The following is a 27,968-nucleotide window of genomic DNA, read 5'->3' as shown; positions in this document are numbered from 1 at the left end:
TTCCCCAACATCATCTAATCAATGATTTGTGCCCTGGTATGTTTGACTAGTTGACGTCTTCCTTCATATCACAAATAGCCAGTTTATTTCCATTAGCTTTTACTAAGAGATATTTGCTGAGAAATTAGAGTAAGGACAGAAGAATAAAAGCATCCTTCTGTCCCAGGGGAGGCACTCCCTTCTCTACCTTGATCCCAGGGGATAGTTGACTCAGATTCAGAGTGGTAGCCACAAAGCATTCCTCTCATCAAGTTTACCTCTGGTTGTGGCCAGGGGATGAGTTATTTCCATCTCAGCTGCTAGGTCAGTCTACTGTTGGTTAGCTAAGTCAGGCAAGTGGGTGCCCTGGGCTTCACTGACTCCCTGGGCTTGGCTACTGTAGCTGTAGTTCTTCTGGGACCTTCAATGCTGGACCTCTGGTGGATCCTGTGACTTTTTTTTAAACCCTTACCTTCCGTCTTGGAGTCAATTGACTCCAAGGCAGAAGAGTAGTAAGAGCTAGGCAATGGGGGTCGAATGACTTGCCCAGGGTCACACAGCTGGGAAGTGTCTGAGGCCAGATTTGATACTGTGACTTTTTGAAGACACAAAGTCATTCTTTCTGGAATACTCATTCCCTTAGGATCTGGGAGAAATAAATCTACCAGAGGCAGAAGAAACAAGTGTCATGTGCTGACCAGGTGGGGAAAAGCTCCTTCTCCCAGAGGCTAACAAACAGCATTTCATTCTCTGCACTGGAATTTTACCCTTCAGGAAGAAAGGGAAGGCTTGTCTGTTGGCGCCTCTGTTATTCCCATGCAGTTCTGGCTCACCCACTAATTAGAAGGTTTTTTTGTCTACACACAGTAAGCACCCCGGTGGTCTGGGATTGGGGTAGGGTGTGATGCCTCTCCCCCCTGCTCCATGATCAGCAGATGGTGCCGACTGGACATGTCCCAAGCATTGGTGGAGCCCAGTGATCAGCCCTTGTTAAACTCTGTCAAAATCTTGACCAGAATCTGGGTAAATACTCTCTATAGCATTTCCTTCATCTACAAGCTTAATTCTACTGACAAGAAAGGAAACAAGGTTCATCTTACATGACCTGTTCTTGATGCCACCATGCTGGCTCTTTGTAATGATCACTTCCCTTCAGGTTCTTACTAGTTATCTCTTTTTATCTGTCAAGTCAAGATCACTGACCTAGAGTTTGCAAACTTTGTTCTTTTCCCTTTAAAAAAATTGGGACATTTGTCCTTGTGCTCTCCCATTTTCCAAGATCTTTTTCTTTCTCTTTGACTACCCTGTACCTATGATTAAGATTTGAATGTTTATTTTATGTGTGAAAGGATTGATATCTACCAGGATTGTCTCCCTTTGCCCTCCTCTCCCCCTCCCCCCCCCCCAACTAAGAAGTGATAAAGGCATTCCAGAGTCTGATGCAGTTGGGTCATTTAGGGGTATAACAAGCTCTACCCGCATGAGGAGTGGGGAACCCTCCAATTTGGATGTCTGAAAACCAGGTGAACTAACACATTATGTGTCCTGCTGACCAGACACATTACCATATAGAGAAAAAGTCGATTACATGTATAGAAGCTAAGTGCCATGATCTCCTTGATGTCTTTCCTTGCCCTGCTGGGGTAGGGGGAGACTTCTTTTGTTAACAGTTCAGCAGTTTACCAGTGCCCCACTTCTTCCTCAAATCAAACACCATCACCAGGTCAGCCTCTGACCACAGCAGATTAAGCTGAAACAGTTTTTTCAAGTTCACATACAAATTTGAACAGTACTGGGTAATCTGAGTGTAAAAACAAAGGAAAGAGAAACATGTTCCATTCACCCTGTGTTGTTATGTATCGTAGGGCTCAATAAAAAGAAATGGTATACTAGACTTCTGCTTATATTAAAAATATGAGGTTCTTGGGGGAAAAAAATTTGTGGGAGTCAGGCAAAAAGCAAACCAAAAAACCAACCCAACAGCTACAGATAGAGTAGAAAGCATTCTGCCCCTTCTTACTCATATAACCTTGAGCCAGGCATTTATTTCACTTCTTAGATCTATCTTCTCTGAAATGAAGGGTGGCAAACTTCACGTGGACATAGATTCATCTTTAAAATGAGTCAGTTGGATTAGATGAACTCTAAAGACTGATTTAAATTTTATGAGCCTGTATTATATATACATGTGTGTGTGTATATATATATATATATATTTGTTTTCAAAAGACAAAAAGCTGGTCCTTTGCAAATAATTGTGTCATTTCCTTCACATATTGGAAGCTTTATGTGAAACTAGGGACAGCAGTAAACTTCCATATTTCAAGTGCAGATTTCAAGTCACTTGATCATCTATTAGGAAATGACCAAAGCACATGTGACTTTTAACATTAAATTTGGTGACAAAAATGCTTGTGAGATTTATGGCTTCTAGTTGAACCATCTCATGAGGCTACTGGGGCAATCTTGATGTAATTACACTTTGAATTGGGAAAATAATTTCTAATGATTTACATGTGGGACTTTGAGGTATTATATGCCATGGAAAGAACACTGGAAGGGGCAGCTGGCTGGCTCAGTTTATAGAGCTACGCCTGGGTTCAAATTTAGCCTCAGACCTTTCCTTGCTGTATGACCCTGGGAAAGTTACTTTATCCCAACTGCCTACCCCTTACCACACTTCTGCCTTGGAACCAATACTTAAAATCAATTGTAAGACAGAAGGTAAAAGTTTTTTTTTTTTTAAAGAACACTGGAAAGGGAAGCAGGAGACCCATGTTTAGAACCTGGCTCTGTCATTAACTATCTCTGCTACCTTTCTCTGGAACATGATAGATTTGGTTTAGATAATGAATAAGGTCCCTTTCAACTGCAACAAATGATGAAATGATACAGTTCTAGAAGTTTCCCTGTCTCTCAGAGAAAATGGGGGTGGCGCATTCTTTCTAGTTAGGATTTCAAGTTGAAAAAAAAAGCTAGAATTTCCATTCTTTTATCATCAGACAATAGACCAGTTTTAAAATCCAAATGACATGACTTTAGTTGTGCTGGAAAAAATACATTTTCTTTTGCTCCAGCGTGAGACATTTCCTGTGTGGTGATGCTCTGCTATTCAGCCTTTGTAGTTGTTTTCCTGTAGTAAATAGCAAAGTAATGTGGCTGTTACTGACATATTTAGAACCAGCATGATCAGGAAATGAACCAGAACCGTAAGATCCTGTTTGTTCACCAAAGTTGTCCTTGCTCTTATTGCACAAAGCTTCTCAGACCTGCACCAGGTCTCAGCACTCCCTGCCCATGAGTCCCTCTCCTCCCATAGGCACTGGAGCTGGACAAACTTTCTAATAGAACTAATGAAGGGGGCACAGATTCATTGTTAAGGCTGTTGTCAAATTTTGAGGAGTTCAAAGGTACAATCTTCCCAGAAATATGGTAAAATAAGGGGTAGCTTGCTTTACATTCCCATTGCAGTGAAAAACCCATAGTAAGAGGATCCTGTCTTGTGCACTAAAGAATAGATATTCCAGTTTGGGAGCTATAGTATGTCTGGAACCATAGAAATACAAAAAATCCAGCCAGCCCCAGGAGTTAGATTTCCAAGCTGATATCTCATGAACTTTTAGAAGAAGGCAGGGGAACGGGCTGACCCTGCAGACCACCAGTAGCCCTGCTTCTTGGCTATACTGAGTTCAGGTCTCCCTCCCCCCAGCCTGGCTACAGCCTCCTCTTGATTCCATGGTCAATGGTTAGTGACTCAGTAATCAAAGCTTTTAGTTTCTTCAGGATCCAAGGGTGCAAGGCATTTAGGTTAGGGGCTTTTGATTTAAAAAGTTCTCTCTTGGTTTCTTCCTTACTTTTATTGGGTATCAGTTCCTTCTTAGTCATTTTCAGAGTGAACTGAAGTCCAAACAGAAATAAGCAGTCCTCTTCCCTGTGGTCATTTCTCACTGTCTTACTCACCCACCAGCAAAGGGCCCCTTCCTGATCTGACCCTCTTTGGTTTTCTCTCACTAGAGCTAAAAAACAAATGATGTCTGTGCCTTGGCTCATCACAAACCCCAGCATCACTAACTCTAATGCTCTAGGATTGGGCAAAGCTCTTGCTTCTGTTCCTCTCCTGTTTCCTGGCCCAGCTTTCAGCTTCTTTAGTTGTTTAGTTGGTGAATTCCCTGTGTGTCCATATTCAACTCTTCAGACAAGTCCCTGCATTCTTACTCATTGGAATCCTTTTTCCTGAGCATCTCCCTTCCCTCTTGGACTGATTTCCTCTGAGCTATTTTTGTCCAGGGGATGCTACCTCTTCTTTTCCTGAACCCTTTAAATTTTGCTTTTCCATAATCTAAGATGCATATCCTACTATGCTCAGAGCTCCTTTCTTCTATCACATATTAGGATAAAGTGGTTACTTCCTTACAAGCTTCCCCTAAGTTCCCTCCCCCCAACCACTTCCTCCCTGTTAGTAAGAATCAGATCTGGAACATAAGTTTCCCCTTCTAGGTCCCTCCAGATTTTGAAGGATAAATTATTATCAAGGGAAATCATTAGCTTTTCTAGGTTTTTTGTGGGGGGGAGGGGGGCTGGGAGAGAGAAATCCATCCATCCATCCATCCATCCATCCATCCATCCATCCATCTAGATATCTAGCTATCTAATTGTCTAAAACAGGAATCTACAGTTTCATGTACAACTCTTTCTGATCTACACTGGATATGGAAATGCCTATTTTATGTAGTTTTAAGTTCAGAAAAAAAGCAATGTGAGATGAGAAAAATGCTTGTCAATTTTGCCTTAATGTTTACTGAGAAATCAGGTGATCCAGCAGTCTTTGGGAAACAAAACATTTTTCAATTAGGTGGACACGTAAAGTCTTTTTCACATAAATTAAAAGAGAGTTGATAAAAAAAATATGTAAAATGGAGACAGTACTTTTCTTCTTAGAGATATTTTTTAGGTTTTGAACAGAATGACATGACTCTTTAACATCTCTCCAGTGCCCCATTTTCCACAATCCTTCTTTCATGTATAACAAATGATTTTTTTCTCAAATGTTTTGATGATTTATAGATCACAATCGAGTACATGCTACAGATGTCCTACATGCAGTTTGGTACTTGACAACTCGGCCAATTCCTGGATTTAAACAGATCCGTCAGGATCTCGTGAAGGTGATTCGCACAGGTACTGCCTCCAGTGGAGGAATGTTTCTTTAAAGATAAGGCAGAGAATAAGTTATATAGTCTAGAAAACACATTCTTTTATGCATTTTGGACTAATCAGCAAGTTCTACTTTAGTGAATTCTTGGTTTAATTAGGTTAGCCAGGGACAGGAAGGTAACAGAGTGAATACAGCGCCAGGGTCCACAGGACCCAGCTTCATATCTGGCCTCAGATACTTCTGAGCTTTGTGACCCTGGGCAACTCATTTAACCCTGATTACTTAGCCTTTGTATCTCTTTTGTCTTAGAATTTGTTTTAGAATTAATTGAAAGTAAAACAGAAGGTGAGGATTAAAAAAAACAAGAATAGCTGATTATTTAAATCTCTATGGAAAAGTCACAATTAAGTATTTTTATATGGTGCTTATATTAAAATGGTTTTTGGTTTGAGGATGCTGGGTTAGTACCAAACTCTGTACTTTGCCATAACTAGTTAACGTCCATGCCACAAAATACTCCAGGAAAGAATGAGGGAAATATACATAATGGAACTGAAGATGACTTTATAATAGTCCATAGCATGGAGCTGCTGCTGGAATGGTGTCTCCTTTCTCTCTCTACCATTTCCTATAATCTTTACCTGATTTCTGGGGTTCTGTATTATAGATAGAAAACCTCTTCTTTTGTATTCACTTGAAACAAAGGTTAAGTATTTCTTTTTTTTAAATTAAATTAAATTTAATTCCCCCCAATTAAATGTAAAGACAGTTTCCAGCATTTTAAAAAGAATTTTGAGTTTTGAATTCTCCCCCTGCTACCACAAAGATAAAGACAAAGCTGTTCGATATGAATTTTACATTTGCAATCATGTAAAACATTTTTCCATATAATCCTTTTGTGAAAGAAAGGTTAAGCATTTCAAAAAAGAACTTCACTAGCAACCCTGGGAGAAAGGTAAAATAAAAAGTACCAAGCATAAAGGTTTATAGAACATGAAGAACTTGTACCAAGAGATTTTTACTCCAGAAATAAACATCTGGCACAATTTCTTTATCTTTTTTTTTATCATTCTTACTACTCTACTCTGCCATCAGGTAAAATGCCATTCTATCACCTTCTGTGCTGCTGGTTTATTCAGGCCTATCTCAAATATGGTAGCCATTGCATTGATCTCATGGCTCACTAAGCAGTTCATGACAACTTCTTTTCAGCACCTAAAGCCAGTTCTATTTCTTTTCCAGCACCAAAGATCTGGTCTCCTATAGCACTTCCCAAAGCTTCTGGCTTCCATAAAGTCATGGCCTATTTATAAAACTGGAAAGCATGACACCAGCTGTGTCCATTTAACATTTAACATTTCACCTAAGTCCCAGCCAAACTCTTGACTTTACCTACTTCTTTTTGGTTCTGAAGGTGCTAATAAATTGCCCATAAGAGAAATGCTCACAAAAGACCAATCATACATCTGTAGGATCCTGTGTACTACAAATATACATTCAGTAGTAAATAGAAACATGGATTACCCTACAGTAAGGGAATGGTCTTTCCACTGAGCCTTCATAAAGATCAAAGATTGTAGTGCCCTGACTCTGCTGAAACATTTAAATGTTTTACTAATAATTTACTAATAATTATTCATTAGCAAAATAAATTATAATCATTTTTGTGTATTGCTCTCTTGCTGAAGTGTCTCAGCACAAGGATTTAAAATATGACCAAAAGATCTGAAAAGGGTATCTACAGGGTCCAATGCCTCCTCAAATGTTGGATCAATTTCCTTTGTTTTGCAATATTTATCAAGAGATATTTGGATCTGTTTAGATGTCCTGGTGTCCATTCTTTGTTATGTGATTAACATCTCTCCTGATGGTAAAGCTCTTGAGGACTGGACCTCAAAGTTGTTATAGCTTCCTCCAGCTTTGGGGAGTTAAATTTTCACTGGCTTTAGTTCCTGTCCCAAGAGACATCTGGAGGGACACAGTTAGGTTTAGCTGAATACCAGTACTCTTTCCTTCAAGCCTGGTACCCTGCTTCTCCTCTTCCTCTTCAACCCCAACAAGATTCTTGAAGCCCAAGGCAGAGCATACTTTTACTTTCCAATACCTCTAAATCCTACAGAAATTAGTTGGGGGAGTTGGTGGGAGGCAAAATTACATTTAACTGTTTTTTACCACAGAATGATAGGGTGAGGGCTAGGGAATTGTGGCAAAAACAATTACAACATTAAAAGTATTGCTGAGTAGATCCCAGAGGGTAGATTGTGCCACTTTGTCCATTTGTTGGAGTTGGTAGAGGAGGAGATGCTGAATTAGGAATTAGAGATTAGCCTTCTTTGGTATTAATTTATAGTTGTTATTTTATTAGACATTATTAGACTTGGTGTATTGGGCTGTAGAGACAAGAATAATTGCCTCTTGCACTCAATTCTTATTTTTGAGGAGTTTTGAGAGTTTGGGAAGATTAGTGAAGAAATCTTGTTCTTCATCTTGTTAGTCATGTCACCGTTGCATCCCAAAATGGCAAAAGAAATAGAGCAGGGAATTAATTAGGGAGTTAACTCCTTTCTAACTTACATTGTTAATGAAGGGCAAAGTTTGGGTTTGTACTTCTATATTGTGGCTCTATCTTTTTTGTTGCTCATCAGCTCTGGCTTCTGTTTAGCTTAGGAACATCATCATTATTTTGTCACTACCTTGGGCTATTAGCACCTGTATAACTACATGGTTCCTCTTCTCCTGGGTCCATGTTATTATTTGGACCTGGCAAATATGTAAGCTTCCACCCCAGGGAACCAAATCTGAGTCTCTCTAGTCGTCATATTACAGTCACTTAGCTCTTTATTTCTGTCTCTTTTTTGAATTCTATTTTAAAGACCAAGTCCAGGCATGTGGTCTGGGGTTCTGATCTGGTTATGAATCAGTCTATTATCCTTAAAATGGAAATAATGAGTCGAGGAATACCTAGAATAAGGAGAGTTCCTGTCCCACTGGGGGAAACTTATTAAATTTCAGAACAAAGGATCCTCATACTTTAACCTGATTAACCTGATTGGCAAGAAGTCAATCTTCCTCTTGGGAATGCCCTGTATGAAATATAGACCCACATCATTAAGAAGGCAAGATTACCATGGGCAAGACGCTTAGCCTCCCAGTGCTCCTGGCAACTCTCTGAGACTATTAAATTGTGTAGCAGTTAGCAGTCTGCTATGGTAGATTCTATACCAGGGAAGTCCTAAGACCACCAACAGCAAAAAAGTTCATCATGTATACTTCCAACCCAATAACTTTTTAGTTGTCTATGTTATTCATTGCATGGGGAGAATGATAAAATTATTTATGGAAAGATAAGGCAAATGGTATTGAATATGATAAAGTTTAACAGAGGTCAGTTCAGATACTGCCTTCTCTGTGAAGCTTTCCTTATTCCCTCTTTCTCCAGGTCAAATTGGAATTTCAGTTCGAGAGTTTATTGATCACTTAGCTTGTTGTGCTCCTAACATATTTTAATTTAAAGTAGAATTACTTGTTACTGTATTATACTGTCTATACTAGTCCTTAGGTTCTATGTGAAGGCAGGGATTAAATCTTATTTTTCTGTATGTCTCCCAATGCCAAGCTTTCATTTTTACATAATCAATGCTTCATAAGTCTTTAGTGCTTTGAAGTGAAAATAGTTTTATCTGCTTCTGATATTTGTTTTTTCTTCCCAGAATATAGTACTGGACTCTCCCCTATACGCATTTCATATACTTCCTCCAAAAGTTGCCCAATGACAGATCCAAACTATGGCTGTGTGGCATTGAACATCCCTGCCTTGGAATTGATGGCTCTTTATGTGGCAGCTGCTATGCATGACTATGATCACCCAGGACGAACAAATGCATTTTTGGTGGCTACCGGTGATCCTCAGGTAGGAACATTTTTTATCAGAAAACTTGGAAAGGAATAATTAAAAAACAAAAAAATATTAATGTAATCATATAACAGAGTTAAATACCCATTTCCCCCATTGGACCCTATGTTGATTTTAAAGGGATGTTAATATGTTACACATATCAGTGTATCCCATGGAAATGCTCAATCCCTCCCCCATCCCCTACCACTGCTTCCCTTTCTTTTACTCTCTTGCCTTTGAATCGCATTTCTATGGCTCTGGAAATTTTTCCTGCCTTTCTCTCTTGTACCCTTTCCCTTTTAGTCTGCTTTCTTCTCTTTGCTGCAATTCCTTGGCCTGTCTAGAAAATTCCAAGTGTGTGTGAGCAACTCTGGAAAAGAAGCAGCTTCAGGAGAGTTATTGAGAAGGACTTTGAAGGGGAAGAAATAAGGTGGGATTTGACTAGGAAAACTATGTTGTTTTGGTAGTTTCCTTTAAGTTATACCACAAGTATCCATAATAACTTCCATTTCTAAAGCACATTCAGATTTACAAAGGACTTTCCTTGTAAAAGCCCTGTCAGATAGTATTTGTACACTGACCCCATGACCAGGATTCTTTCATTGTATTGTGTCAACACATACTTACACATCCCCTCCAAATTAAGAAGATTCACCCTGTGACAGGCAGAAAGAATTAGCGGTCACTGGCCCTCTTAGAGTCATTAGCAATTCTGGCAGGGTGCAGTGCTGGGTGAGTAGCACTAGACTGAACTCACTGAATGATAATACTGGGCTCTTGTCATTGAAGAGAGGTCAGGCGCTCTGTCAGCTTGACTAGGGAAATTAAATGAATGTAGTTAGCTTTCAAATTATCCATCTTACTGAATTAAAGATAATCTCCAAATAACAAATGATTTGTCATTCATATTTGGATATGGGATATGATTTTAGATGAATATATAGATATTTGTCTATCAGATGTTTTAAGAATACAGAATTTTTCAAATAAACAGTAAAGCCATACTGTAAAGACTTGACCTTTGGAAAACATTGTAATAGTGAAAATAAGATAAACTAAAGTGAAAGTCCCAAGCACAATCAATTTATAGGTAAAGCTCAACTCTGCCAGTTAATAGAATCTCAGCTTACTGACTCCAAAAGAAGGAGACAGTTTTCTTTTATAGGCTTTGGGCAGTACAGTACAAAGAACAGAACAAGGTAGGTGACATAAAGGACTTGAGGACAACGTGACTGGATATATAACTGAGGCAGTGGGAACAATATGATTGGTTGGAAATTTGGTAATGAAAGGCCAGCAAAAACCCACTCCTTCCCTATGACTAAGAAATATTCATTGTTTGAATTTACCTGTAAAATAGTGGTCCAAACATTTTTGAAGATCATTTATCTATAAGCCAATTTTATGAGGTCTTTAATACAGTCATTATTAATAGTTTGTACTATTATAAGCTTTTGTGGTATAAATTTAGAACAGATTTTAACATAACACCTAATGCAAAGGCTGAAAAAGGTTTTAAGGCAGAGGACAATAAGTACCCATTTACCAAGGGTGGCCAAAGGGGATGTTTCTCTGTAGATAAGCGAACCAAGAGGAAGAATTAGTTCACCTGAGGTAGCTAGTTGTGTACGTTTTTTCTTGACTGATTAATAAGAATAACAAGATAGAATAAACATAGCACAAACCATAGTAAGAATATCTAAAACCATGAACTAATTTTAGAGGAGAGATTTAATTGTCTTATGTGGCTAAGGAAACTCCCCAAACAGAGATACAGTATAACAAAATCCAAAGTAATACAATATTGATTATCAACATTAACATAACAACTAATATTGTGTCTCCTGGTATCACAATATCTCATAGCCAGTATCCATTTCATCAGCAGATTTCATCTTAGATCCCAGTTGTCCCCTGTAGTCATCTGGATCTTTCACAAAACAGACCTCAACACAATTTACCATGTTCTCTTAAGTTAGTTCTGCTTTGCCAATAACCAATTCATGTGACAAAAATGAGCTTAAAACTTATGGTTCTGATCTTATTAACAACAGAACTATAAGAATATCAACTTAGGAATCCATAGTTCACATAAAACTTCAGATAATTTCAGTTCTTAAATACCTCTTGATGTTTCTGTCATTATTTAAAGCCCTTTACCTGATATAAACCCTCTTATAGGCTGAAGACAAAAATCCATGAGAATCTGACTAATAAAATGAACTTTTGTGGTTAAAGATTTACTATTTACTTTCTCTGTAACTGAAACCAGTTACCAGGAGACCAAAAAAAGATGTATCAAAACCAAAAGATGATCACAGGCTCCTTCTGGATGGACCAGTAAAGAGTGATTTTTATCCAAAAACAAATAACATGTCATGAGACTGTCATTTTAAATGGCAGAATATGTGATGTGTAAAAAGACAGATATTTATTGTAGAGAATAAGCAGCAGGAGAGATCCTGGCAAGATTACAAGAAGACCCTCTAGATTCAATTACCATATGTTTGAAAAATGATGACTTCAGTGCAAAGGAGTTGGATAAGAGCACCTTGGAAATGTGGGAAAAGTTGGTTCAAGTGTAAGAAAACAAAGGGGTCAGAGGCTTTTAGACTACACTAATGCCTTATACCTTTTTAGCATTAATATTTTATTCAAGAAGAGAGGAGATGGGGGGCTGCTGGGTAGCTCAGTGGATTGAGAGCCAGACCTAGAGATGGGAGGTCCTAGGTTCAAATCTGGCCTCAGACACTTCCCAGTTGTGTGATCCTGGGCAAGTCACTTGACCCCCATTGCCTACCCTTACCACTCTTCTGCCTTGGAGCCCAATACACAGTATTGACTCCAGGATGAAAGGTAAGGGTTTTAAATTAAAAAAAGAAGAAGAAGAAAGGAGATACTAAATAACATTAAGAATTGATTTTATCTTGACAGATAGGAAACAGTTGATTATCAATGTGAGACTCACTTCCAAATCAACTCTTGACATAGTGATCATCATTTAGCACAGATAAAAAAACAAGGAGAAAAACTAAAAAATGAGGGAATGTAGCCTGTAGCATCCTCAATCAGTTTTTGGTCTCCAAAATAGAGAAAAGAAAATTGACATGGAATCTCACCATTTTCTAAAGAAGTTTGAACACTACAAATCAGTCGATATAACAAGAAGATCAAAAAAGCCTAGAAACTATCTCAGCCACTAAACACTTTATTCATAAACATTTCTCTACCAGGTGGAGAGATACTAGCTTTACTGATTTAGTATAAAATTTGTTTATAAAATCTTATGGCTCTGTGTTTGTTGTTTTTTTTTTTCTGAATTGCTTTTTAATATTTGTTACAAGTGAAGGCTTCTGGGCAGGAGAAGGAAGAAGAGGGCATATTGAAAAGCAAATTGAATATAAAAACAAAATATCATTAAATCTAAGAAAAAATATTTCAGAGGTTACAAATGTCTTAAAAAACAGCAGGAGATATAGCCAAAAATAGATGGGACAAAAGGGTTGCTGAGAGAGACCCTGCTAAGCTAAATGTTTAGGGAACATTAACTGCAAGGATAACAAACAAAAAAATGGAAAGAACTGTTAAAATTACTATAACCAACAATTCCCTACATGAATGATGTTGGAGACATTATGCTTGGGCTTGAACCTTACAGTCCCTAGTGGGCTACATGAGGAAGTAGAAAAAGCACTAAAATTATAAACTGTGAGAGAGGCATCCAGATTTATCCATTTGTAGCCTGAGGAGGTCTGTACTGGAGATGACTCAGTTTTGAGTGTGTTATTGTATTACCCTTGAAGAGATCTGGAAAAGGGGGGAAGATACCAGCCAGATTCTTTGAGAAAAATCACTTGTGTTATTATGCCCTCCCTTTCTCTCCCTAGTGATTTACAAAACACAGTCATACCTGATCTGTATTCTCATGGTTCCATTTCTGCAAAATCTTCATGATAGTGATCTCCTTATGTATCTAGACATTAATCCTTGATGCAGTTGAGAAAAATGATCAGGTGGGCTTTTTGCAGGTGGTACTCCATAGCAGATCACAGGTGAGGAGTCCCATATTTAACTGAAAGATGGAGTGACCTTGCAGTTCTTTTGTAGAACTGAGATGATTTGATTCTAAATAATGATAGCATTTTGGCATTTCCCTTCTCTTGGTCTCAAACCCTCTTAAATATTTTATTAAAATGTCATATCCTCAAATGCCTGCTCATGTGTTTCCTTGTTCCTTTTTAGGCTGTGTTGTACAATGATCGCTCCGTCCTGGAAAATCATCATGCTGCTGCTGCTTGGAACCTGTTTCTTTCTCGCCCTGACTTCAACTTTCTTAGTAACCTTAATCAACCAGAATTTAAGCACTTTCGTTATTTAGTGATTGAAGCCATTCTGGCTACAGATCTCAAAAAGCATTTTGATTTCCTTGCTGATTTTAATACTAAGGTTTGTCACATGAGTTGCTACCTAAACTTAGAGGTGGGAATAACATTTTGTTTCTTTTTAGTAAGTTGGATTAAAAGGGGGTCCCCTTTTTGCATCTCAGCTGTTTGTTCATCTAGCTATGCATCTATCTGTCTTTTGTTTTCACAGTACATTCATTTCTGAATATATCCCTCCATTACCAGGTGACCCTTCCCTTACAACAAAGCTTTGAAAAGTAATTCAGCAAAACCAACACATATATCGTATCTGAAAGTACATAAGATATTTCATGCCAATAGTCTATCCTTCATCTCTGCATTTCTTAACTCATTTCTAGGCTTAGCTTGATCCTTCCAATTCACAGTGTTCAGGTCTTTCTAATTCTTAGTATTTGGTTTTATTTTATTGTTTTTCATTTCATGTCGTATCAGTTCATGTAAGTTTTTCTGTGCTTTTCTGAAATCCTCAATATTGTTGCTAATGTTTCAGTAAAGGAGTACTATATTTAGATACTCTAATTTGTTTAGCCATTTCCCAATCAGTGAACATTTACAATTTTCCAGTTTTGTGCCAACACAGAAGGTGCTGCTTTGAATCTTGTGGTTGAGATGGGACCCTTCTTTTTGTCTCTGTCCTCTTTGGGGATCCCTCCTACCAATAGGATCTCACAAAAGTGTATGGAAAGTTAATTGCTTTTTTTGCATAATTATTAAGTACTTTTACAGTGTTTAGACCAAAAATATATTAGTGTCTGTATTCTATTTAATGCAAAAAAATTAGAAATCTTTTATGGGAAGGTTTTTTAAGAATCAGTGATGTTATTACTGATCATATCTTGCCAAATCTCCCAACTATCTACTTCCTTTGCTGCCACTATATACATGTTGCTCAACAGAGCTGGAGGAAATTATTAAACTTTGCCTACTGGGTTCCCTACAATTTTGTTAAATAATCATCATTCTAGCAAAGCAGTTATTCTGCTGTTCATTTGTTCAAATGTTCAGTCATGTCTGACCTTATGTGGCCTTGTGGACTGTGGCACACCAATCCTGTCCATGGTTTTCTTTCTTTTTTTTTAAACCCTTAACTTCTGTCTTAGAATCAATACTGGGTATTGATTCTAAGGCAGAAGAGTGGTAAGGGCTAGGCAAGTGGGGTTAAATAACTTGCCCAGGATCACACAGCTGGGAAGTGTCTGAGGCAGGATTTGAACCTAGGACCTAGGATCTCTGGGCCTGACTCTCAATCCACTGAGCTACCCAGCTGACCCCCATTGCTGGGGTTTTCTTGGCAAAGATGCTACAGTGGTTTGCCATTTCCTTCTCCAGTGAATTGGGGCAGATAAAAGTTAAATGACTTGGCCATGATCACACAGCTAGTAAATGTCTGAGGCTGGATTTGAACTCGTGTCTTCCTGACTCCAGGTCCAGCACCACCTAGCTGTGTCATCCAACTTTTTCCTAGTCAGATTACCTCCTACTCTCCATACTGGCTGTCCGAAACCTTATATCTTCTCAAGTCTCCCCACTCTGTCAGCTGAAGACATTGACAATGAATTGAAAATATTGAATTCTTTCACTGAGAGCTTCTCCTTCTCATCCCCTCCTTATCACAGAGACACCTTCCTCAACTCTCTGCCTTCTCTATTGTCTCAGATGAAGAGGTGACCTTTCTGCTTGCCAGAGCCAATTCTTTCACATGAATCTCTGATCATCTTCTCCAGTACCTTGACTCTGCTATCCTCATGTTCTCTCCCTATGTACTGACTCCTTCCTCTCTATTTACATACACACTCACATCTCTCCTGGAGTTAAAGTCCATACTTGATTTGACCATCCTCTCCAGTAATTGTCCTCTATTTCCCCTCCCTTTTCTGGCTAAATTCCTTGAGAAAACCGCCTCCATTAGGTGTCTTGCTTCTTGCTATTTTATTATTAATTTTGTTTTTAATTTTTTTAAAATATTGATATAATTTTAATTCTTTTCTGGCATTTTATGATCCATGTTTTCTCCATCCCCCCTTTTTTCCTCCTCCCTCCCCAAGACAGCAGATCATATGGTATAGGTTATACATACGCTGTCATATAGTACATATTTCCATGTTTGTCATGTTATGAAAGAAGGCATATATCACTTATATAAGAAAAAACTCATGGAGGAGATAAAGTGAAAAATGTTATGCTTCAATCTGCATTTCTGACTCCATTAGTTCTTTTTTTTTTTTTTTTTTTTTTTAAATAAAATCCTCACCTTCCATCTAGGAGTCAATACTGTGTATTGGCTCCAAGGCAGAAGAGCGGTAATGGTAGGCAATGGGGGTCAAGTGACTTGCCCAGGGTCACACAGCTGGGAAGTGTCCGAGTCCAGATTTGAACCTAGGACCTCCCATCTCTAGGCCTGCCTCTCAATCTACCAAGCTACCCAGCTGCCCCCACTTTTTTTTAGTTAATATTTTAATTTTTTAGAAAAATTTTCTGTGGTTACATGATTCTTGCTTTTACTTTCCCCTTCACCCCCCCATATCCAACACACATTTCCACTGGTTATAACATGTGTGTCCATTAGTTCTTTATACGGTAGCGGATAGCTTTTTTGTAAAAATCTCTTGGAATTGTCTTGGATCTTTGCATTGCTGATAATAATTATGTTGTTCACAGTTGATCATTGTATATTATTGTTGTTTCTGTGTCCAGCATTCTTTTGGTTCTGCTCATTTCCCTCTGTATCACTTTGTAAGTCTTTTTTTTTTGTTGTTTTTTGTTTTAAAATTTTTATTTTTAATATTTTCCCCTAGTTACATATTTCATGTTCTTTCCCTCTCCCCCAACACCCCCTTAGCCAACACACAATTCCACTGGGTTTTGCATGCATCATTGATCAAGATCTAATTCCATATTATTGATAGTTGGACTAGAGTTTTCATTTAGCGTGAACATCCCCAATAATATCCCCAACAGCCCATGTATTCAATCAGTTGTTTTTCTTCTTTGTTTCTCCTCCCACAGTTCTTCCTCTGAATGTGGCTAGTTTTCTTTCTCATAAGTCCCTCAGCCTTGCTCTCGATTTTTGCATTGCTGCTAGTAGAGAAGTCCCTTATGTTCAATTGTACCACAGTGTATCAGTCTCTGTATACAATGTTCTCCTGGTTCTGCTCCTTTCACACTGCATCAATTCCTGGATGTCTTTCTAATTCACATGGAATTCCTCCAGTTCTTTATTCCTTTGAGCACAATAGTATTCCATCACCAACAGATACCACAATTTGTTCAGCCATTCCCCAATCGAAGGACATTTTCTCATTTTCCAATTTTTTCCTACCACAAAGAGCGTGGCTATAAATATTTTTGTACAAGTCTTTTTCCTTATTATCTCTAAGGGGTATAATCCAAGTAGTGCTATGGCTGGATCAAAAGGCAGGTAGTCTTTTAAAGCCCTTTGAGCATAGTTCCAAATTGCCATCCAGAATGGTTTGGTTCAGTTCACAACTCCACCAGCAATGCATTAATGTCCCAATTTTGCAACATCCCCTCCAACATTTATTACTTTCCTTTGCTTTCATATTAGCCAATCTTCTAGGTGTGAGGTGGTACCTCAGAGTTGTCTTGATTTGCATTTCTCTAATTATTAGGGATTTAGAACACTTTTTCATTTACTTATTGATAGTTTTTATTTCTTTATCTGAGAATTACCTATTCATGTCCCTTGCCCATTTATCGACTGGGAAATGGCTTGATTTTTTGTACAATTGATTTAGCTCCTTGTATGTTTGAGTAATTAGACCTTTATCTGAGTTTTTTGTTATAAAGATTTTTTCCCAATTTGTTGTTTCCCTTCTAATTTGGTAGCATTGGTTTTATCTGTACAAAACCTTTTTAGTTTAATGTAGTCAAAATTATTTATTTTACATTTTGTGATTTTTTTCTAACTCTTGCTTGGTTTTAAAATCTTTCCCTTCCCATAGATCTGATAAGTATACAATTCTGTGTTCACCCAATTTGTCTATAGTTTCCTTCTTTATATTCAAGTCATTCACCCATTCTGAGTTTATCTTGGTATAGAGTGTGAGATTGTTGATCTAGGCCCACTCTCTCCCATATTGTTTTCCAATTTTCCCAGCAGTTTTTGTCAAATAACGGGTTTTTTGTCCCAAAAGGTGAGTTCTTTGGGTTTATCGAAAACTGTCTTGCTGAGTTCACTTACCCCTAGTCTATTCCACTAATCCTCCTTTCTGTCTCTTCACCAGTACCTTATTATTGTGATGACTACTGCTTTGTAGTGCAGTTTAAGATCTAGTACTGCTAGGCCACCTTCCTTCATATTTTTTCATTATTTCCATAGCTGGGTAGCTCAGTGGATTGAGAGTAAGGCCTAGAGACAGGATGTCCTAGGTTCAAATCCGGCCTCAGACACTTCCTAGCTGTGTGACCCTGGGCAAGTCACTTGACACCTATTGCACACCCTTACTACTTTTCCACCTAGGAGCCAATACATAGAAGTTAAGGGTTTAAAAATGTCAATATATATATATTTATTTATTTATTTTCTTGGTCTTTTGTTCTTCCATATGAACTTTGTTATAGTTTTTTCTAATTCAGTAAAAAAGTTTTTTGGTAGTTTGATAGGTATAGCACTAATAGGTAAATTAATTTGGGTAGAATGGTCATTTTAATTATGTTAGCTCATCCTACCCATGAGGACTCAATTGTTTTTCCAATTGTTTAGATCTAGTTTTAATTGGGTGGAAAGGGTTTTGTAGTTGTATTTGTATAATTCCTGTGTTTGTCTTGGCAGATAGATTCCTAAGTATTTTATATTGTCTAGGGTGTTTTTAAATGGAATTTCTCTTTCTAACTCTTCCTGCTGCCAGTGTGTTGGAAATGTATAGAAATGCTGATGATTTGTGTGTGTTTATTTTATATCCTGCAACTTTGCTAAAGTTGTTGATTATTTCCACTAACTTTTTAGTTGATTCTCTAGGATTTTTTAAGTAGACCATCATATCTGCAAAGAGTGATAGCTTGGTCTCCTCATTGTCTATTTTAATACCTTTAATTTCTTTTTCTTCTCTAATTGCTACTGCTAGTGTTTCTAGTACAATGTTAAATAATAGAGGTGACAATGGGAATCCTTGTTTCACTCCTCATCTTATTGGGAATGCTTCTAATTTATCCCCATTGCATATGATGCTTGTTGATGGTTTTAGATATATGCCATTTATTATTTTTAGGAAAGGCCCTTCTATTTCTAAACTTTCTAGAGTTTTCCGTAGGAATGGATGTTGTATTTTATCAAAAGCTTTTTCAGCATCTTTTGAGATAATCGTGTGGCTTTTGTTGGTTTGCTTGTTGATATAGTTAATTATATGGATGGTTTTCCTAATGTTGAACCATCCTTGCATTCCTGGTATAAATCCCACCTGATCATAATGAATAACCCTCGTGATCACTTGCTGGAGTCTTTTTGCTAGTATTCTGTTTAAGATTTTTGCATCTATGTTCATTAAGGAGATGGGTCTATAGTTTTCTTTCTCTGTTTTTGACCTACCTGGCCTTGGGATCAGTACTGTATTTGTGTCATAGAAGGAGTTTGGTAGAACTCCTTCTTTGCTTATTGTGTCAAATAGTTTGTATATTATTGGAATTAGTTGTTCTTTGTAGGTTTGATAGAATTCACTTGTGAATCCATCTGGTCCTGGGGGTTTTTTCTTAGGGAGTTCTTTGATGGCTTGTTCAATTTCTTTTTCTGATATGGGATTATTTAAGTATTCTATTTCTTCTGTTAATCTAGACAATTTATATTTTTGTAAATATTCATCTATTTCATCTAGCTTGGTATAATTTTTAATGATTGCCTTGATTGCCTCTTCATTAGAGGTGAGGTCTCCCTTTTCATCTTTGCTATACTGGTAATTTGGTTTTCTTCTTTCTTTTTTTTAATTAGATTGACCAGTACTTTGTCAATTTTATTTATTTTTTTCAAAGTACCAGCTTCTAGTCTTATTTATTAATTCAATAGTTCTTTTACTTTCAATTTTATTGATTTCTCCTTTACTTTTTATAATCTCTAATTTAGTTTTTAGCTGGGGATTTTTAATTTGTTCCCTTTCTAAAGTTTTGATTTGCATGCTCAGTTCATTGATCTTTGCGCTCTCTAATTTATTATGATATGCACTCAGTGATATAAATTTCCCCCTGAGTACTGCCTTTGCTGCATCCCACAGAGTTTTGTAGGATGTCTCATCATTGTCATTCTCTTCAATGAAATTGTTGATTGTTTCTATATTTCTTCTTTGATTAGCTGGTTTTGGAGAATCATATTATTTAATTTCCAATTAGTTTTTGATTTGCCTGTCCAGGTGCCCTTACTAATTATTATTTTTATTGCATTATGATCTGAGAAGGTTACATTTATTATTTCTGCTCTTTTGCATTTGTTTATAATGTTTCTATGCCTTATTACTTGGTCAATCTTTGTGAATGTACCATGTACAGCTGAAAAGAAGGTGTATTCCTTTTTGTCCCTATTTATTTTTCTCCAATAACTCTAATTTTTCTAGGATTTCATTCACCTCTCTTATCTCTTTCTTATTTATTTTTTGGTTTGATTTATCTAGATCTGATAGAGGAATATTTAGATCACCCACTAGTATGGTTTTACTGTCTATTTCCTCCTCAAGCTCTGTCAGTTTCTCCTTTAGAAATTTGGATGCTATACCATTTGGTGCGTACATGTTGAGTACTGTTACTCCTCATTATCTATACTGCCTTTTATTAGGATGTAATTACCTTCCCTATCTCTCTTAATCAGATCTATTTTTACTTTGGCTTTATCAGAAATCATGATTGCCACTCCTGCCTTCTTTTTCTGAGTTGAAGCCCCAAAGATTTTACTCCAGGCATTGACCTTAACCCCTGTGTATGTCCACCTGCCTCATGTGTGTTTCTTATAGACAACATATGGTAGGATTTTGGTTTCTAATCCACTCTGCTATTTGCTTCTGTTTTATAAGCTAGTTCATCCCATTCACATTCAGGGTTACAATTTTCAGCTGTGTATTCCCTAACATTTTGGTATCCTCTCCTAGTTCTACCCCTTCTTCTTATGGTGTTTCCTTTTAAACCGGTGGTTTCTTTTAAATCAATTCCCCTTGTCCCCTCCCTTGGTTTACTACCCTTTCCACCCCCTCCCTTCCCCTCTTATTACTTTTTAAGGCCTAATGAATTCCCTCCCCCTTTCTTCCCCTCCCTTTAAGAACTCCCCACTCCACTTCCCCCCTTGGTTTATCCCTTCTGACTTTATCCATAGGGTTAGATAGAATTTGATATTCCAATAGATTTAGCTACTCTTCCCTCTTAGGATTAATTCCTCTGAGAGTAAGGCTTAAGTATTTCCTTTTAACGCTTCCTTCCTCTCCTTATAATAGTATTCTTCCCCTCCCCTTCTCATGCCCTCTTTGTGTGGTAGGTGATCCTTGGTTGTAGACCCAATTCTCTTGCCTTTCTGAATATCATGTTCTAAGCCTTGCATTCTTGTAGTGTGGAGGCTTCCAGATCCTGTGTGATCCTGATTGGTGTTCCTTGATATCTGAATTGTCTCTCTCTGGCTTCTTATAATATTTTCTCCTTAACTTGGAAGCTTTTGAATTTGGCTCTTACATTCCTGGGCGTTGTCTTCTGAGGATTTAGTGTAGAGGGTGATCTGTGGATCCTTTCAATGTCTATTTTGCCCTCTTATTCAAGGGCATCAGGGCAGTTTTGTTGGATAATTTCTTGTAATATGATATCTAAGTTTCTATTTGTCTCTGATTTTTCTGGAAGACCAATAATTCTCAAGTTGTCTCTTCTAGACCTGTTTTCTTGATCTATTATCTTCTCATTGAGATATTTCATGTTTCCTTCTATTTTGTCAGTCTTTTGACTTTGCTTTATTAATTCTTGCTGTCTTGTGTGATCATTGGCTTCTACTTGCCCAATTCTAGCCTTTAAAGACTGGTTTTCGGCTATAATCTTTTGGTTTTCCTTTTCAATCTGGTCTATCTAGCTCTTCGAGGCTTCCAGCTGGTTATTTCTGGTCTTCAGTTTGCTTATCAATTTATTTGATTTCTGAGCCTTACTTTCTAATTGCAAAATTCTGCCTTTTAAACTGTTATTTTCTTGCCAGATCTCTTCCATCTTTTTCATGATCTCAGATTTGAACTCTTCAAGATCTTGTGACCCATTTTCATTTTTTTGGGAAGGTTTGGATATCTTTAATTGTTTGTCCTCCTCTGTTTTCTGGTTTTTTTCTGTGCAGAATTTATCAAGTGTTAGAGTTTTTTTCTTGGTCTTCTTTTTTATTTCTTGGGCCTTGCTTGGCATCATTATGCTTTCTTTACCAGAAGTCTGAGTAAGGCAATCTGATTCTCTTTGTATGGAGTTAGGGAGAATTTTTTGCCTCTGGCTACTTTGTGAGTCTTCTGGCTTCTCTGGGGACCCTCCTGGGGTCTTTGGTCTAGCTGTTTTCAGTGTCAAGCCCCCATGGTCCTAGCCACCTGCCCAGAGCCTGGAACTTTGTCCATGCTTGCTCCTCCACCTGAGGTTTTCCCCTGAGTTCTGAGTGCCCTGCCACTGCCTCTCTCAGCTCCACTCCCATGTCCAAGTTCTGAGCTCTCCAGCCTCCTGGGGTCTCAAGTCTTGCTGCTCTCAGGGGCAAGCTCCTAGTGGTGCCAGTTAGCTGCCAAGGAGCTAGATTTTGTGCCCCCGCTCGCTCTAACTCTGGAGTGCAGCCTCTCCCTCTGGTACTGTGGGTGGGGTGGGGGAGGGGTGATCTGCTGGTGGTTTGATGGGAGCTATTCCCCCCCCCCCTTATAGTGTGGAAGTGCCCAAATCCCACGTACCTTCCATACTGTTCCCTATTATGGGGTCCCTTCTTCCATCTGGATTTGGTTTTTTGTCCCTTGGAGATACGCTATATCAGTTGGTAAGGAGAGAAAGTTGCCTTGCTTCTACTCTGCAGCCATCTTAACCCGGTATCCTTTATAAGTCTTTATGGTCATCTTCTTCACATTTCTTATGGCCCAATAGTATTCCATTATAATCATATTCCACAATTTGTTCAGCCATTCCTCAGATGATGGATGTTCCCTAAATTTCTAATTTTTTTGCCACCACAAAAAGAGCTCCTATAGATATTTCTGTGCAAGTAGGTCCTTTCCCCCCTATATTTGATATCTTTGGGTCTTGCTCTCTTTTAAATCCTCTCTAATATTGCTTCTGACTATATTGTTCCACTGAATCTGTCCTCTTCCAAATTATCATTGATCTTCATTTGCCAAAACTAATGGTGTTTCTCAATCCTATCATCCTCCTTGATCTTTCTGCACCCTTTATCACTGCTAATCACCCTTTTATTCTGAGTATTCTCTCTTCTCTGGATTTCCATGATACTGCATTTTCCTGGTCCTTCTACCTGTCAGAACTCCTCAGTATCCATTGCTGGATCTTCATCTAGGTCATGACCACTAACCATATGTCCCTAGTGCTCTGTCTTAAGCTCTGTAACTGCCCTTATGCAGACAATTCCCTGATCTGTTTATCCAGCCCTTCTTTGTTTCCTGAACTGGTCACTTATCAGTTGTCTTTTGGATAGTTCAAACCCAGTGCTCCATAGGCACTCAAGTTTGACATGTTCAAAGACATAATCCATTATCTTTCCTTCCCGAACCTCTCCCTTTCCTAATTTCTCCATCACTGCCAAGGATTCCACCATCCTTTCAGTCATCAAGGCTCCCAACCTAAGTGTTTTCCTTGACTCTTCTCATTCATCCTACATTTCCAATTAATTGATAGATTTTGTTATGTCTGCCTTTGCATTATCTCTCAGAAAAGTCCCTTTTCTTTGCTCATGTATCTCTCACTTGCGTTCAGACTCTCATCCTGTCTTGCCAGGACTGCCACATCAGCAGCCTTTTAGTTGATCTCTCTTCCTCAGATTTTCCCCCTCTCCACTCCATTTGTCACTCATCTGCCAAAGTCACTTTTCCAACATGAAGCTCTGATTATGTCATTTTAATGGCTCCCTATTGCCTCCAGGATCAGGATGCCTTTTGTTTGCCTCTCTTTGTATGTGCAGGGCTTGGCACAGTGTAAATAGTCAATAAAATTTTTTGACTGACTTGCTATGTAATTATATTAAAAGATTTTGTGAATGCTCATCTTAGTTTAGAATAAAGAATGAAATGCTCTCTCATATACATCTCTGAATACATTAAAAGTTCTGTTGTATTATAGAGATTTTCCTAGAAGGAAGTGTCTCTGATTTTGCTGAGGCTTTTGAGTTTCTTCTTGACATTTCCAAATCTCACTCCTGTCATTCTCTTCATAATCAACAGCTCACCTTGTGATTTTGGCAGCAGAAATATTCTGTTCTGCCTTGATGAGCAGCTTAGGGAAAACTTTTCTGGCACCAGTAAACTGAAACTTGCTTTTCCCTGGCTTCTGGATATAGGAACATAGGACTAGCACCCCACGAAAGCTCCTTTCCAAATTGTTGTTTTATAATAATGAATGGTGAGAACATTAATGGCAACAAAACCTGAATACCATGTGATGCTGAAGACCGAGCTTGGCTCCAGGGTCCTAATGGAAAAAAAAGGCATGGTTTTCTTTCTTAGCAAAAGTGGGCCCAGGCTATGGTCATGGAGTAGTTTATATGTATTCAATGTATTGGCTAGTTCTATTGGACTGCTTTTTTCCTCTTAAAATTTTTGTTCCTAGGTGTGGTTCTCTGGGTGGAGAAGAGTGATAGGATTATTTGGAAATGACTAAAAAAATAAAATAAATAATAAAATTTTAAAAGTTAAAAAAACAAGCAAAAGATACCAATATATTTTTGTTAAGAAAGAAAAAAGAAAATAAATTGTTATTATTAATATTAGTTGGTAGAAAAGATTTTGAACTGGAATGTATGAACTGAAGTCCAGTGTCTTCCTTTTATAGATAAAAAATCAGAGGCCTTTAGAAATGAAATGACTTATCCACAGTCATATAGTTGACCTAGGGTTTAGATGAGAAAAAATTCCAAGTCTTCAGACTCCCAATCAAATGCTCTCTCCATTATCCTATCCTGCCTCATCATTGCACAAAGCCAAGGTAGCTAGTTTTCCCAAATATTTAACTGTGGCATTAAATTAGCATCGGTACTCTTATTTTTGTTGTAGTTATCTCATTCTCTTCATGCAAGGGCTAGTGGCTATTTTGCTATTATTCTCTTATATCTAATGTTTTAGTCATCTTAACTATCATATATTATATAAAAACTTAAAAACAGAAGATTTCAGTTGTGGCAGGAAGGATGTTGGTGATTGTGAAGTTCAGACTTCTTATTTCACCGGGCCTCAATATAACTGGGCAGGTCAGCCCAGCATTTCCCAGGGACAGCTTCTGACATTCTGCAATGACCTTGGACAGATCACTTCTCAGGGTTTTAGACAACTCTTCTCCAAGACTCTGAGTTCCTGAGAACAGCTGGACCTATGTTGGTACTGGGAGATCCTCATAAGGGAGTTTGCTGTTCTAGGGGAATCCTGGGTCCAGGCCCTGGAGTAGTGAGAAGGGAAAGGGTTTATATTTATTCAGGATTAGATCACCCAGTCTGACCCAATAGATCAACAAGGAGGCCTAGAATGTAGGACTTCTGGCTTCCAAGGCTGACTCTATCTGCTATGCAACACTGCCTATAATTGTCATCATTAGTTATGATCACACGTGAGAGGAAATATGACCTTGTGGATTAGAGAGCCAACCTCTGGGCCAGCTGGGCTCAAATCCTTTTTCCAATGTATACCAGCCCTGAGGTTCTGGGCAAATCACTTCACTTCTCAGTCAACTTTCAAGACTTTTGGTTGCCAATAAGGTTCTGATCTACATTTGTAGAAGGGAATTTCTTCATCTAGAAATTCCCTCTACTAGTGAAATCATAGGTCCTGGTCCTATTATATCTCAAATTAATATTTATTGCTGAAAATGGTTTATTGAACCTTTAGCTTGACAGAAATACTTGGAGAAGTTTGCTTTCTTGATGGACAAGAAAACTCTTTCCTTAGAGGAACTAATGATGGAACCTTGGAGGTCTTGGCATAGCTGGTTCTTCTCTCTCTCTCTCACTCACACACACGCACAAACACACACACACACATTTGGAGAAGAATCACAATAAGGCTTATTAGGGAACAAAGATGTGTGAAGCTTACAGAGTACTCCTTTTTCTTTCAATAGGCCAATGATGTGAACAGTTCTGGCATCCAGTGGAATAGTGAGGATGACCGACTCTTAGTTTGTCAGGTGTGCATTAAATTGGCCGATATCAATGGTCCAGCAAAAGCCCAAGACCTGCACGTGCGGTGGACGGAAGGGATTGTCAGTGAGTTTTATGACCAGGTAAGTCCAGAACGGAGAGTGGTACATGGAGCAGTAGTTGTTTGTCACAAGCAAACTCTCCTTCAGGAAAGGCTGCCATATTGGATGTTTGGACTTAGTAGATCAAGGCCTTAGAAAGAAAAGGGAAGTCTTCCATTTCCCATCACCTTTTCTAAAACCATTTGACTTATACCAGCAGAAATGAGAACAAGAAGCAGTTTCTATCCCAGCAGGTTAATTTGATTGTGATTCTGTCTGATGTCCAATGTATAATCACGAGAAAAGTCCTTACTTCAGTCTTAGAATCTGCCTGCATTTCTGGTGAACATTACTTGGGTCTCTAAAGGGGTCCCTAAAAAGCAGTTACAGATGATCCAGTTTCCCACACATGCAAGGCTAGATTCAAACAGTGCAATGAGATATCCTCCCAATTCCCATAACTGAATAAGTTTTTTTCATAAGACAGAATTTGGATGCGGCCCCTCCCCTCTCTAACTGAATAGAAAGGGAACTAAGCTAACTCCAGAATCAGGTCACAAGTTGGAGTCACTGTGGTTCACTCAGTTCCCACAATTAACCACTCGCTGTCCTAATCCCCTCAATTTCTCCCAATGCTTTTTAAAGACCTGAATGTGATTAAGTGCTTAGAATCATAGCTGCAGCAAACTTCTCAAGATGCAAACTAGTGTGGTCTTTAAAAAAAGCCTTACATTCTGTCTTAGAATTGATCCTAACATTGGTTCAAAGGCAGAAGAATGGCAAGGGCTAGGCATTTGAGGTTAAATGACTTGCGCAGGGTCATACAGCCAGAAAGTTTCTGAGATCAAATTTGAACCCAGATTCTCCTGGCTCTATTCTGGCATGGTCTTTAAAGAGAATGAAATATTAGGTTTGCCTCAGGAATAGAGAATGAAACAGCTGACAAACAATACACAATTAGACCTTGTTACTCGAGTTTCATCACCATCATTAAATGAAAATCATAACCCTGATGATAAATAACCAACTTCCACACGAACCTTTTAACAGGCAGTGCTGATTTACATGCAAACCCTCTTGTGCTTGGGATTTAGAGTGAGGGAGGGAGCTTGGGGGCGTGCTTTGAATGCAGGAGTGTTAAAATGCATCTTCTGTTTGTTTCTTAAATCAATCAGGGAGATGAAGAGGCCAGTCTTGGGCTGCCCATCAGTCCTTTCATGGATCGCCACTGTCCACAGCTTGCCAAGCTGCAGGAATCTTTTATCTCTCACATAGTGGGGCCCCTGTGTAATTCCTACAATGCAGCAGGCTTACTTCCTGGCCTGTGGATCGAGGAAGAGTGTGACGATGCTGCAAGTGAGGAATTTAGTGAAGAATTACCTTTGGAAGAGGATAATGCTCATGCCACTGCTGCTACAGCGTCTGCTGCTTCTCCTTCTAGTGCCAGGCCGAGTAAGCTGCCCCCAGTCATCCCCCATCCCATCGCAGGGCATGTGGAGCATCACCCATCACCCATCACCCCTGTAGCTTTCAGAGAATTCCTTCTAGGTGGCCGAGCTCTTGTGTTCATTTGTAAGTAGTTCCTACATGAATCTTTGTCATTAAAGTTGTATTTTGATTTTCACAGAACTACAACGAAAAAAAAGAGTCAAGCACCGGAAGTTTTGCCAGCTAACACAGCATCTAAATGAAAATCACCAGCTGTGGAAGAGGCTAGTTGAGAGAGGAAGTGAGGACTCTGCTGGAGACGGCAAGCTGGGTGGGGAGGGCCACGGTCCACTTCCATCTCCGACCAAAGAACTCTAAGTCCAGGAGGAAGCGGATGAGGAAGAAATGCCGCCGTCTTCACATTCGTCATTGCCATCACCTCCACTCCCCAGATAGAGAGGAAGGGAGGCTCCGTTGTTATCCAGGGAACAGGTGGAGGAGCTGGGCTTGAAGAGGACTCTACACCCTGGCCTCACTTTCTTCACCATGCTGGCTTTAGACAGACTCATCTCCTGGGAGGTGGGAAAGCTTTCCTACTGTGATAGGATCCTCGCTGCCCTAGCCTCGTCCTCATTCCCACTCACTTCACCGCATGGAACAGAAAGCTGGCTTTAGTCCTTCTTCATCAGCAGGTCTCATGACTGCAGAGTCT

The 27,968-nt window shown here is 38.6% G+C and overlaps 1 protein-coding gene across 1 annotated transcript in view; it reads left to right on the top strand.

Annotated features, from left to right (window-relative positions):
- The window catches only part of PDE3B (phosphodiesterase 3B), a 196,916-nt gene extending 169,258 nt beyond the window's left edge, over nt 1-27,658 (top strand). The window contains exons 11-16 of the mRNA XM_044681542.1: nt 5,044-5,157; nt 8,845-9,044; nt 13,272-13,475; nt 25,709-25,870; nt 27,004-27,280; nt 27,456-27,658. Of these exons, the coding sequence (XP_044537477.1) occupies nt 5,044-5,157; nt 8,845-9,044; nt 13,272-13,475; nt 25,709-25,870; nt 27,004-27,280; nt 27,456-27,634 (1,136 nt within the window). The 3' untranslated portion in view covers nt 27,635-27,658. The remainder of the gene's footprint in view (nt 1-5,043; nt 5,158-8,844; nt 9,045-13,271; nt 13,476-25,708; nt 25,871-27,003; nt 27,281-27,455) is intronic.
- Nucleotides 27,659-27,968: the final 310 nt, after the last annotated feature.

This window comes from Gracilinanus agilis, chromosome 6 (assembly GCF_016433145.1).
Source record: "Gracilinanus agilis isolate LMUSP501 chromosome 6, AgileGrace, whole genome shotgun sequence".
NCBI classification, from domain to species: domain Eukaryota; kingdom Metazoa; phylum Chordata; class Mammalia; order Didelphimorphia; family Didelphidae; genus Gracilinanus; species Gracilinanus agilis.
This window is presented reverse-complemented; position numbering and strand designations above follow the sequence as displayed.